At 38.6% G+C, this 13,717-nt stretch overlaps 1 protein-coding gene across 5 annotated transcripts in view; it reads left to right on the top strand.

The window, feature by feature from the left end:
* IL1R1 (interleukin 1 receptor type 1) overlaps window positions 1-13,717 on the top strand; it is an 87,837-nt gene that overhangs the window by 61,891 nt on the left and 12,229 nt on the right. For all 5 annotated transcript variants that reach the window (XM_079940946.1, XM_079940948.1, XM_079940944.1 and 2 more), the window contains 6 exons: window positions 3,069-3,303; window positions 3,401-3,590; window positions 4,353-4,521; window positions 6,407-6,472; window positions 10,370-10,487; window positions 11,215-11,366. In XM_079940946.1, coding sequence (XP_079797072.1) covers window positions 3,069-3,303; window positions 3,401-3,590; window positions 4,353-4,521; window positions 6,407-6,472; window positions 10,370-10,487; window positions 11,215-11,366 — 930 coding nt within the window. The remainder of the gene's footprint in view (window positions 1-3,068; window positions 3,304-3,400; window positions 3,591-4,352; window positions 4,522-6,406; window positions 6,473-10,369; window positions 10,488-11,214; window positions 11,367-13,717) is intronic.

Here is a 13,717-nt window from a genome sequence, read left to right as displayed (position 1 = left end):
ATTTCTTCTTTGATGCATGGGTGATTTTTTTGTTTGTTGGTTGGGTTTTTTTCAGCTTTTAAATACATGGGTGAATTACTAGATATTTTTCTGTTACTGATTTCTAATTTAATTTCATTGTCAAGAGAGAACATACTTTGAATTCTTTTAAATTTGTTGACTGTTGGGTTATAAGCAGGAATATAGTACATCTTGGTAAGTTCTTTTGTGTGCAGTTAAAAAGAATGTGTATTCTGCTGTTGTTGGGTAGGAGTTTTTGTAAATATTGATTATGCCAAATTGGTTGATAGTGTTGTTCAAATCTTCTATATCATTACTGATTTTCTGTCTAATTGTTGTACTTGTTCTACCAATTATTACGAGGAGACTGTTGAAATCTCAGACTATAATTGTGGGTTTCTCTATTTCTTTTTGCAATTCTATCAGTTTTTGCTTCATGTATTTTGAAGCACTGTCAGTAGGTGAGTAAATGTCTAGGATTACTGTGTACCTCCTGACAAATTACTCCTTTATCATAATTTCATGACTCTTTTTAATCCCTGTTAATATTTTTCACTGTAAAATCTACTTTGACTGATAATAATAAACATTCAAACTTTCTTTTGATTAGTGTTAACATGATATTTCTCTCCCCTCCCCGTTTTTACTTTTAACATATTTGTGTCTTTACACTTAAAGTGTGTTTATGAGTGAGTTCGTGTGTATGTTAGCATATAGTTGGATCCTTCTTTCTTTATCCGGTCTGACTATCTCTGCCTTTCAACTGGGTTGTTTAGACCATGAAAAAAATATGATAATATGTTCGGGTTTTATTTTAGGATCTTGTTTTATTTTCACCTTGTACCATTAATTCTTTGTTATGTGTTTTCTCTTTTCTGCTGCCTTTTGGATTGAGGATTTTCATGATTTATTTTGTCTTCTGGGTTGGCTTATATTAATAACTTAAAAAATAACTACTCTAGTGCCTATGGTATCCATCTATGACTTATCACTGTTTACCTTCAGGTGATACTATACCAATTCACAAATAGTATAAAAAACTTAAAACAGTATATACCTGCTTCTCCCTTCCTGAACTTTGCCTTATTGTTTCCATACATTTTACTTCTTTATATGTTATAAATCTCAAAAGACATTATGTTTGCTTTAAATATTCTGTTGTTTTTAAAGAGACTTAAATAATAAGAAAATTATTTTATGATCACCCAGGTAGTAAACATTTCTGGTGCTATTTATTCGTTTATGTAGATTCATTTTTCATCCGATGCTATTTTCTTTCTTTCTATAGGACTTCCTTACATGTTTTGGCAGTATAGGTGTATGGGTGATAATTTTTGTAGCTTTTATAAATATGAAAAAGTCTTTATTTTGCCTCCTTCTGAAAAATTCTAGGTAGATGATGTTTTTCCTTTTAGTACTTATCTTTATTCTGCCCTCTTCTGGCTTGTATTGTTTCTGGCAAGAAGACTGCGTCATTTTTGTCTTTGTTTGGTGTGCTTTTCTTCATGCTTCTTATGCTTGGGTTTTATTGTGATTTTGGGGTCTGTGGCTACATCATTTTCATAAAATCGTGAAAAATTTCAACTTGTATTTCTTCAACTATTTTTCCTGTTCAACCCACCTCTCCTATTCTTCAGGGATTCTCATTACATGTATTGAAGTTGTGCTGCAGCTAACTAGAATCCTGTTTATTTCATTGTTATTTTTCTCTCTGTTTAGTTTTGAAGAGTTTCTAATGCTATATCTTGTAATTCACTAAGCTTTTCTTCCTGCAGTGTCAAACCTGCCATTAATCACATCCTTTTTTTTTTTAAAGCCAGCATTGTAGTTTTCATCTCTAGGGGTTTGATTTAGGATTTTTAAAATAATCTCTTTCATTTCTCTACTCAACATGCTTGATCTGGCCCCTTGAACAAGGGGAAAACAGTGATAATAACTATTTTAATTTTTTCCATCTATTCTCTGTGTCATTTATGGGTCAGTTTTGATATGACTGATTTTTTTTCTCTTTATTATGCTGCCTCTTTGCATGCCTAGTAATCTTTGATTGGATGCTAGATATTGTAGATTTTACCATGCTGGGCATTGGATATTTTTTTTATTACTAAAAACGTTCTTGAGCTATGTTCTTTTACAGGGTTGTTACTTGGAAATAGTTGATCCTTTTAGGTCTTGCTTTTAAGCTTTGTAAGTCAGGAGCAGAACAAGGTTTATTCTAGGCCTAACTTGCTCCATCTACTGAGACAAAACCCTTCTGGGTTCTCTACCTGGTGCCCCATGACTGATAAGATTGTCCATTCTGGCTGTTGAGAACAGCCACCATTCCCGGCACGTGTGCGCTCCGGGTATCATCCACTCTAATTCTTGTGGCAATTTTCACTCTGGCCTTGGGGAGCTTTCTTTCATGCTTCTGCTAATTGATACTCAGCTGAAAACTTGAGGGAGATCCTGTAGACCTCCAAAGCTTGCTTACTCTCTGTGTGCAGCTGTAATCTCGCTGGTACTCTGCCCTCCACTCTCTTGGTTGACCTGGATTCCCTGCTCCATCTCCTCAACTCAAGAGAGAACACTGGGTTTTGCCTGCATTTCCTCCCAGCAATGTCAGGGCCTAGAATTGCTCTCTACACAGTAATTTGGGAAAACCCTAGGGCTCGCCTCCTTTGTGTCTTTCATTCCCTGACGTTCGATGTCTTGAACATTGTTATTTCATACACTTTGTGCATTTTTTAGTTGTTCAGGTGGGAGGGTAAATAACGGTTATTCCATCTTTTTACTGAAGCAGCCAGCAGCCAGTGTCCTGCTACCTTATCCCCAAGTTTTAGCTGAGTAAAGAGGGGAGGAGAGAGGTTAAATAACTTGCTCAAGGACACAAGTAGTAAGTGACATCCTGGATTTGACTAGAAATCTTTTAGACTTCCAAGATGATTCTCTCAATCATAAGGCTACTGACACTCTCACGTATAACACAAATTAATGTATTTAATAGTTGGTGTGTTTATATTTAGATATTACATTAAGAAACTGACTAATTTCTTACAGAAATGACTTTCCCTTTCTCCCTTTTAAAGATAAATGTGTGGAACGTGAAGAGGAAGTTATTTTAGTTTCGTCTGCACATGAAATTGATGCTCGTTCATGTCCTCTTATCCTAAGTGAACACAAAGGCCCTATAATTTGGTATAAAAATGACAGCAAGACACCTGTATCTACCGAAAGAGACTCCAGGATTCATCAGCACAAAGATAAACTTTGGTTTGTTCCTGCGGAAGTAGAGGATTCAGGATATTACTACTGTGCAGTGAGGTAAGAAAGGAATTAATATGTTACAAACGTGCGTTGTATGTACCTGCAATAGTTAAGGACAAAAATCTTCTAATAAACCTATTTTGATTTATTTTAGCAATTCAACTTACTGCCTCAAAACTAAAATAGCTGCAGAGTTTGTACAGCATGAGCCTAACTTGTGTTACAATTCACAAGCCGTCTTTACACAGAGACTACTGATTCCAGGAGATGGACAACTTGTATGTCCTTATTTGGATTTTTTCAGAGATGAAAACAATGAGTTACCCCAAATACAGTGGTATAAGGTAATTTTATATTACATATGGCATTCTACTCATCTAGCAAATAAAATAGTTTTCTATCACAGACAATAGGATGAATCTGCAAAGCGCTTTTTCCTTTGGCATGTTATTTTGCCTGAGTGGTGAAATTTAATAGGATGTTTTTAAAAGGTTTTAAGACTGTACACATTTAATTTGCAGCTTAACTAAAAAGACGTCATTTTTGTTTAATAAGGTAGAGCTGAGAAAAGTATAGTAAAAGATGTTTAAAGATAAGGATGATTATAAATTTAGGGTTTTTAAGAAATAACTATTTGTTACAAAGATACTATTTTGTGTTTTATTACAAACATTAAGTGGTCCTTGGATAACCTAGTGGTTCCTCTAACTGTCTGAAAGGCGACTGGCCAGCACTCCATGGAATACATCATATTCTGGTATCTTTGATCTACCTGGCTTGTTGGAGCTTACATGGAGAGTCATCTTGTAGAGGTTAAAAAATACAAAATAATATCAGTGAAGAATGGAAGTATAGCATTACTAAGCAGCTATGGTGTTAGCATTCTTTCCTCAAATGTGTTTCTCTTGCAGAGTAAGTTTGTCTTCACTTGTCTTCAAAGTGCAAGCCTCATAGGCATAAAAATGTAAATCCTGGGAATGTAATTATGACTTTGCAAAAAAATGCAGTATTAAAACTTGTATGCAAGGAACCTTTCTATTCGTATACGTACGAATATAAATATGAATTAGTGGTTTTCAATACTTCCTTCCTCTCCCTCTGTTTAGGACTGCAAACCTCTACTTCTTGACAATATAAACTTTGTTGGAATAACAAATAAACTCATCATCACGAACGTGACTACGGCGCATAATGGGCACTATACGTGTCATGCATCCTACGCACACTTGGGAAAGCAGTATCATGTCACCCGGGCGATAAAACTCATTACTCTAGGTGAGTCAGAGCTCCAATCCTAGGATTTTAAATCCAGGAAGGCCCAGAGACCATAACTCTAATATCACCTTCACTGTGTATGGAGGGACTAAATCCAAGAGAAGCTTGATGACTTGCCAGAGGTCACCTGGCTTTAGTTTAGTTTTTGTTGTTACGTGCTATGTATGTGTTTCTCATTCCTACTTCAGAGGCAGTGCTGATCAAACAGACAAGGATGAGCTATGTGTTCCAGCTGAACTCGGAGCATGTTCTTTGGCCTGGCTAGAGCTGCTTCTCCAGAGGGTTCTCTGGAGAGGCACTGGAGGAACGACAGTTCTGAGATCCCTCACTTGGGCAGTCTGAGTGTCTAGCCATCACTGGCGTGATGGATGGATGCTAATGAACTTTGGCACAAGCTACACTCTTGTTAGATCTCTGTTAGTCCAGTCGCTTAACTTCTCTGAGGCTGTTTCCTCCTCTGTAAGAAAATTCAAGCTTCCAAGCTTGCTGCAAAAGCGAGAGATCAAGTGTGCTCAGCTTGCGGTCCTGTGCCTGGGGCCAAACAGATGAGAAATGAGTAGGTGCATGACGATTATTCTTGTTAGTCTTCCTGAGGCTTCTATTAACCATATTCCATATTAAAAACTACAACAAAATAAAACCAAGGCACTCCTACAAGTTACCCGGGGATGGGCAGAATGCTCAACCTTTCTGTAAATACCAGGGTTTTCTAAGCTTTCAGTAAGATAAGAACAGAGTTCGTTTAACCAGGACTTTGAAAGTCAAAGCAGTCTCTATCAGTAATTACTCTGGGGCAACAGGGATAAACAGGGCCTATCCCAGGTAAACCCAGATTATGATCACTTTTCAGAGAGCTATGTTTTCTCAATTCTACAATAATTCATTTTTTCTTCAAAGGTTAATTTTATTGTCTCAGAATCAATTCCTTCCCTACATCCTACAAGCATCAATGACTCGTAAATTTCAGGAGTCCTTGAATCACAGCCATCCTGAGTTCCTGAGCAGCCCCTCTCTGGTCATTGTGGAGCTCTGATTTGTTTTCCTTGGGGTACTGCAACCAGACCAGCAGACCAAATTTTAGGGAAAACAGGCACTACAGAGTTTTAAAAATAGGCCAAATGGGTTTTAAATACTTTCTGCCATCCTTTCTGATCCCTTAGAATCCCATAGAAATAATATACTTAATCAGATGTGAGGTTGTATTTTGTTTTCTTCTAAAGGTGGATTTAGAAATATTTATTGGGCATCTACTATGTTTCAGGCACTGTTCTAGGTATACATTAGGGAACAAAGGAGACAGTATCCTGCCCTGATGGAGCTAACATTTTTTTTTTTTTGACTGTGGCAGAATAAATACTGGGCATTCAAATTCATAGTTTCTCAGGCTTGGCCCCAGATAGGTCAGATTAATTTCTGGAGCTCCTTAGTATTTTTATGCTTATTTTAATAAATTATGCCAAAATGTTTGGCATTCTTCAATAATGGTGGCTTTCACTCTTGGGTCATTGTGAAAATTACTAAGTACAAGCACGTCTACCAATAGATGGCCTTCTGGTTAATAAGTCCCTTTCCACAACGACTCGTTTTTCCTGATTTGCATGAAGAGGGGCACTTGTCTGGAGCCCCAGGGCCTGGTGACGTGCGGGGTGTTTTTTGCAGCACCAAACTCTGGGTTCAGAAGGGCCAACTCTGTGGGTTCTGCTGTGGTCTCTTTGTCAGCCTCCTACCTTCACCTCTGGCCTTCTGTTTCCTGCTATATATGCTTTGGCCAGTAGAGGGAATATCGGGCAGATGCCTTGTAGTATATTTTTGGTAGATTTTGCCAAGTGTGGTCATCACTTGAGATTCTGGTCTATGAGAGACCTTATGGATGTTTTTCTTTCAGTGAAATCCAGGAACAAGAGACCTGAGATTGTGAGTCCAGCTAATGAGACGATAGAAGTGGTCTTGGGTAAGTGGGCTACAATCAGGATATGCTGAAATCAGTAGTTGTTGCACTCGAGATTAAGATAAACTACCTTTACTGCACACAACCTAAGCTGTTTAGTGGATATATATCTAAAGTTAGAGGGAAAGTGGCACAGATTATGTCTTAAATGTTTCTTTGGATTTCTTGCCTCTTACGGCAAACATCTAGCCATGTCTGATTGGCCCACCCTTACTTTCCTATGGACGCTTATTACTGGTGAAGCCATCAGCCAAAGACCAAGTTCAGGGACTTCCCTGGCCGTCCAGTGGTTAAGACTTCGCCTTCTAATGTAGGGGGTGCGGGTTCGATCCCGGGTTGGGGAACTAAGATCCTACATGCCTCGCGGCCAGGAGACCAAAACATAAAACAGAAGCAACTTCAATAAAGACTTTAAAAGCAGTCCACATCAAAAAAATCTTAAAAAAAAAAAAAAGACCAAGTTCAGTAGGCCTAGGAATAGGAAATGTAACTTACTTGGATGGAGTTCTTATGATCAGAGTTAAGCTTTTAGGTAGAAGAAGAGGACTACAGGCCAAAAAGACAGTTATTCTAGAAAATTATTTTTCCAAGTTAGTGATAATGTTCATTTTAAGAATGAAGATGTAACACGATAAGCATTCAGATCTAAGCTATGCAATATGATAGCCACTAGGCATGTGTGGCTACATACGTGTAAATTTAAGGAAATTTATTTAGTTTAATTAAAAATTAGTCCCTCAGTCAAGGGCTGAAGAGTGACATGTGATTAGTGACTACGTATGGGACAGCACAACTACAGAACATTTTTGCCAACGCTGAAAGTTCTGTTGGAAACCACCGGTCCAAACATAAAAACAGATTTTTGTATCAGAGGATCCAAAATGAGGCTGGCATATAGAAGTCTGTAATAGTAACTGCATGAAGACAAAGAGCAATTGTACAGAGATTAGAAGGTAAAATGTGTGACCTCTGAATTCTGTACTTGGCCAAGTTGTTCTTCGTGGTGGAAAGTAATGTAAAGACATTCGTAGATGTAAACAAAGATGTGAAAATTTTAAATATTGTCCCGTAGAATCCAGAGCAGTGTTTCAACCCTTTTTTCCCCCATTGCTCCCCTGTAGCACCTAACAAGCCGTTTTTTCCCTCATACTCGTTAGTTGCTCAGGTATTTAATACCCAGATGTGCACTGTGGCACTTTGAAAGGCCACACACCACTGCAATAGCTAAGCTTCTCTTGCTCTCCTCGCCAAGACACACATTTCGCCCTGTTGAGAAAGCATGCTCGAGGAATGTACACGTAGAGCTCTAAAGCCTAGATTGGATCTACAAGTCTAAGAAGTTCACATTAGGAAATAATAATTTTCATATATCACATTGATCAGAGGCCTGATCACCGTGGCATATGAGTATCCTATAATCAGACATTTATTTGATAAGATTTCATATTAATTACCAATAAAATGACTTAGAAAAATAGGAATTGAGGGATACTTTCTGCACTTAATAACATCAATTCAAACCAATCGTCACCAACATTTTTAATGGTGAAACACTATATAGTGTTAAACCTTCTACAGGTCTAGGCCTTGACGTGTTCCAGAAGTGCCCACTAATGCAAAGATAAAAGAACCAAGGCATGCTGACTGTAGGGGAGAAAAGAACTGTATTATTTTCAGATCATATAATGATGTATCTACAAATATTATTGTATTGACCAGATATAAAATTAATATTCTAAAATATGCCATAGACATGTCTATAAGATAGCTTAGCAAAACCTTTAAAAATTATATTGGATTTATAAGGAAGAAAAAACCAACCAAACAAAACCCCCACAAATTCTGACCTATAAATCTCAAAAAACTGGGAGATTTAAAGCATACATTCTTAAAGGGATGGGGAGATGTTGTCGGCAATGGGGAGAAAATTGGTTCTTAGGAGGTGAAAAAAATCTAAATCAATAGATATAGTGTATATCTGTGGTATTAAAAATTCACGGAGAGTTAGGCAACTGGGATAAAAAAATCCAAAAAAGCTCCAAAGGGAGCAATAAAAACAATCTCTCAAGAAACACAAATTTAAGAAAAACTGTAATAAGGATGTGTGTTTTTCCTATATGAAAAACTGGAAATTGTAAAGATATGGACTCTCAACAGTAAGTTACAGTTTTAATGGAATTCCAATAAAAATATGAATGGGCTTAAAAATTGTCAAGTGATATTGAAATTCACCTGGGAGAATAAAATGCTGAGATTACTAAGATAATACTGGGAAGAAAAGCTAAATGATATGAATATTTACCCTAAAACTGCAATAATTAAGAGTGTGGTACCCCTGGCGCCAGTATACACATTCAGATCAACCTAGAAAGTCCCAAATAATTATTTTATAATTCTTACGTAACTGAGGAAGAGATTTATTATTCAGTAAGAGATTCTGGAATTATCAGTCAACTATTTGGATAAAAACATTAAGTTAAAGCTTTCTCTCATACCATACCCAAGTTATATTCTAGACAGATTAAAGAACTAAAACACTCAAACTACAGCAATGCAAACATCATATATACCTGAAAGAAAAAAGTACATGGAATATTTTCCTGATTTGATGGTAGAGAGCTTTTCAACAACAAAAAAAAATACTGAGGACGTAGTATAAAACAATTGTAAATTTGGCCAAATAATAAAAATATATACACTAAAGAATTTCCATAAACAGTAACAAAATGAAAACAAGCTCTGAAAGATATTTGCGGTAGTTTTCATGTATGATAAAGAGTTACTATCCTTGATAATTAAAGAGCTTCCATGCATCATAAGGTTAATAATATGAGAATGCAGCTTAGTAATGGCCATTAGGAATAATAAGCAATTCTTTTCTTAAAAATTTATTTGTTCTATTTATTTTTGGCTGCGTTGGGTCTTCGTTGCTTTGCGTGGGCTTTTCTCTAGTTGCAGAGAGCAGGGGCTACTCTTCCTTGCGGTGCACAGGCTTCTCACTGCGGTGGCTTCTCTTGTTGTGCAGCACCGGCTCTAGGCACACGGGCTTCAATGGTTGTGGCACATGGGCTCTAGAGCACAGGCTCAGTAGTTGTGGCGCACAGGCTTAGTTACTCCGTGGCATGTGGGATCTTCCCGGATCCTGCATTGGCAGGTGGATTCTTAACTACTGTGCCACCAGGGAAGCCCATAACAAGCAATTCTTAAAAGAAGGGCAAATGAACACTAATTCACCATGAGCTCAAGAAATGCAGATGAAAATTTAAATGGAATTTTTTTCTTCTCTCAATTGGCAATGACTAACCAAAAACACTTGGTATCTGGGGCTTTCGGGGATAAATGACTCTTGCATACACTGCTGGACAGAGTGCAGACTGGTGTAGTCTCCCTTGGGACAGGGCGTTTGGCTTTTAAAAGTATGTCTCTCTTTTAACTCAATTCTTCCAGATTTTTATTCAGAGTAATACTTCAGGATATGTACAATGTTGACGTACAGGAACATTCATTGGAATGTTAATCATAATAATGGAAAATAAGAAACATTATGTTTAGCAATAGGAAAGGAATTCATCATAGTATGTCTGTATGATGGAATAGTAAACTGTCATGAAATAGCCTATTTTGGAAGGCTAATCACGTGAGCCGAAATTCTCAATGTACAATAATTACAAATAGTAGACAACGACACCCCATTTTAAAAACTGCATACGTACACAGAAAGGTAAGGAATGAGCTACGTAAAGTTACTAATAGTGCTTATCTCTCGGTGGTGGATATAAGGGCAATTTCTGCTTTTTGCTTTCCTGTAATTTAAAATTTTTGTTCAACAGTCATTTATTAATCTAGATAGATCAGGTGAAAGTCCATTAATGTTACGATTCAAAATCCATTCCTTTGCAGGATCCTGGCTCCAACTCATCTGCAATGTTACCGGCCAGTTAAGTAACTTTGTCTACTGGAGGTGGAATGGGTCAGGAATTAAGGAATATGAGCCTATGATGATGGAAGAGTTTACATAGTAAGTATGCCAAGAGCCAGACATTTTGGTATTAAATTTGGTATTAAATTCCATGTCATACGTTATATAACCGTTATGATTGAATCTAGTGGCCGTGATCGAGTTGGTCATTGATTGGTCCTTAACCCTTTGCTGCCCATATTGAGTTTTGCTAAGCTCAGCAGGATTCATAAGATCTTGTCCAATGAAGGTGACGATACATGTCATTACGGTACAAATTCCAGACCCCTTGGAAGGCTTTCTCTTAAATTCAGTTAAAAATGTTGCAGCATTCCCATGAAGCAATTGTCCTGAATTATCCTTCATGTCATTCCATTTTTAAAGTAGTTTAGAAAAGACCCATTAATTGTGGCCAAGAATCAGGCACTCCCCTGCTCAGGTCTCTGACGGCGTCCTATTACTTCTTAGCATCACCTGCAAACCCTTTCCCATCTGTCCCAATCTACCCTTGTTTCATATATTCTTCGTGCCCCATGGAGACCAGAATGCCTAGGTCCCCATTTTCCTTCTTGGAAGCTGGTAATTTTAATTTTATTTCTCTGTGCTACTGAGTCTTTTACTAACAGTGGTCTTAGGGCTATGAAACATCAGATCAGTCTTGCTAAAAGCCTGATTCTTATACCTGTGCTTAGGGCTGGTGATTATTTCTGCTGTAATGATAAACCAGGGATGCTTATCGTATCTATAATTGATGCCATTTATACAATTTTGTTACTCTTTTGAACAGCGTGCAGAATCCTTTAAACAAAAGAAAGAGTGCGGTCATCGCACGGCTTAATATTACAGCAGTGGAAAGTAAATTTTTTCTACATCCATTTATCTGTTTAGCCAAGAATACAGAAGGAAGGAGTACAGCATATATCCAATTAATACATCCAGGTAAACAACACAGCTATTTATTTGAAATGCAATTTTGTTTTCCTGTAGTAAGATTTCATGACCTTGAGGTTTACAATGCTATTTCCTCTGCCCAGAATGCTCTTAGATTCCTCTTAACCTGGGGACTGCCGTTCCTTTTTCACTTCCCAGCTGAACTATATCTTCTTCTAGGAGGTTGTGCTGTCCTGCTGCCTACTCTTAACCCCTCTCTCTGCCCCGTAGAGCCTCTGCTATGCATGTCCATATCTATCTTAGTTTTCTTTACTTGAATATAAATTCTGTGATGTTGCAGATAATTACTAATCGTTCTATTTCCAGAGCTAATAGAGCTAATAGCAACTTAAGTCTGGTCATCCTCGGTACCTAATCAATAGTTTTAGGTAAAGCACTACATGATGAATGCACAGGGGAAGCCTAAATATCCACTTTCCAGACAGGATGTCAGAAGTTACTGGTTTTCATGAATTCTGTAATCAAACACAATATTGGCAGTATTTGTGTTTCTGCTCACTGATTCATTTTTCTGCCTCACTTATTCTGCCATTGATCCCTTCTACTGTATTTTTCATTTAAAGTTATGGTATTCAACTCTGGTTGCCTCTATATTTTCTAACTTTGTGTTCAGAACGTCTTATAGCTTTTTGCTCTGTGCATCCATTCTTTCCCCAAGTTCTTGGATCATCTTTACTATCATTATATTGAACTCTTTCTTGGGTAGATTGCCTGTCTCCACTTCATTTAGTTGTTTTGCTGGGGTTTTATCTTGTTCCTTCGTCTGGAATGTATTCCTTTGCTGTCTCATTTTGTTAACTTTCTATTTGTATTTTTATGTATATGGAAGATTAGTTATGTTTCTTGGTCTTGGAGAAGTGGCCCTCTGTAGGGGATGTCCTGTGTGTCAGTACACTCCCCTCTTGCTACCCAGTGGCCTGGGACCAGCTGGTCCCAGGGTAGCTTCTGACCTGTTTGTGTACTCAGTTCCACAGGCTGTGGGATGATAGTTTTCTTGCTTCTGGGGGGTGAGGCTGGTTTAGGGGCTTATGCAGGCTTCCTGGTAGGAGGGGCCAGTGCCTGACCACTGGTGGGTGCCGCTGGGGCTTGGCCCTCTGGGGGGCAGGGCCATGTCAAGGGGAACATCTAGAGCTGGCTGTGGGCTCAGGAAATCTTTAGGCAGCCTGTCTGCTGATGGGTGGGGCTGTGCTCCTGCCCTGGGTGGTCGTTTGGCCTGATGCAGCCCAGCACTGGAGCCTACAGGCTGTTGCAGGAGGCCAGGTCTCGGTGCCAAAGACCCAAGCAAGATAACTTCTCTATCAAGAGTTCACGCAGATGAACACTCCCAGATATGTCTGCCACCAGCTTTTATGATCCCAGAGAGAGCCACAGCTGCCGCCTGCCCAGCAGACCCTCCAAACCAGCAGGTAATGACTCCTATGGAGTCACTGCTTTTGCCCTGGGTTTTGGTGTGCACAAGACCTTGTGTGCCCTCCAAGAGTGGAATCTCTTTCCCCCAGTCCTGCGGAGCTCCTGCAGTGAAGCCCCATGGGCCTTCAAAGCCAAATGCTCTGGGGGCTCTTCCTCCTGATGCCAGACTCCTAGGTCAGGGAGCCTGATGTGGGGCTCAGAGTTCTCATGCCTGTGGGAGAACTTCTGCAATATAATTATTCTCCAGTTTGTGGGTTGCCCACCCGGGTGGTATGGGATTTGATTATATTACGAGTGTGCCCCTCATACCATCTCATCATGATTTCTTCTTTAATTCCTTGGATGTAGAATGTCATTTTTGGTAGGTTCCACTCTTTTATAGATGGTGGTTCAGCAGTTAGTTGTGATTTTGGTGTGCTCGTGAGAGGAGGGGAACTCAAAGTCCTTCTACTCTGCCATCAAAGGCTTCAGTGATTCCTCATGGCCTACTGGATATTTCAAGCCTCTTACAGACTCCTTCAAGTGTTATTCAGCTTTCTCCCCCTCCTCATTTCACTGATACTCTGCAGCATTTGCCAACTCTCCTTAAAATTCTGCTCTTTGCTTCTTGTACTTTCTCTTACTTCATTGTACCCTTATTTCCTTTGCTGTCTCCTTTTCTTTTTCATTGCACTAAAATTATTTTCCTCACAATTTCACCATTAGAGTTCCTTATTTGCCCCATTAATAGTCTGTAAAATTGGTCTTGAGACCACTTATTTTCAGAATCATATAGGTTGCTTTTAAAAGTTCAGACTTATCAACCTACATGGGGCTGCAAAGTTAGATTAGGAAGACCCAGTGGTGGAAGCCACTGCTAAAGAACAGAAAAAAGAATGAGAAATATGAGGACAGTTTACAAGACCTTGGGGACAATGTCAAATGCACCA

This window comes from Stenella coeruleoalba (assembly GCF_951394435.1).
Source record: "Stenella coeruleoalba genome assembly, chromosome: 13".
NCBI classification, from domain to species: domain Eukaryota; kingdom Metazoa; phylum Chordata; class Mammalia; order Artiodactyla; family Delphinidae; genus Stenella; species Stenella coeruleoalba.
This window is presented reverse-complemented; position numbering and strand designations above follow the sequence as displayed.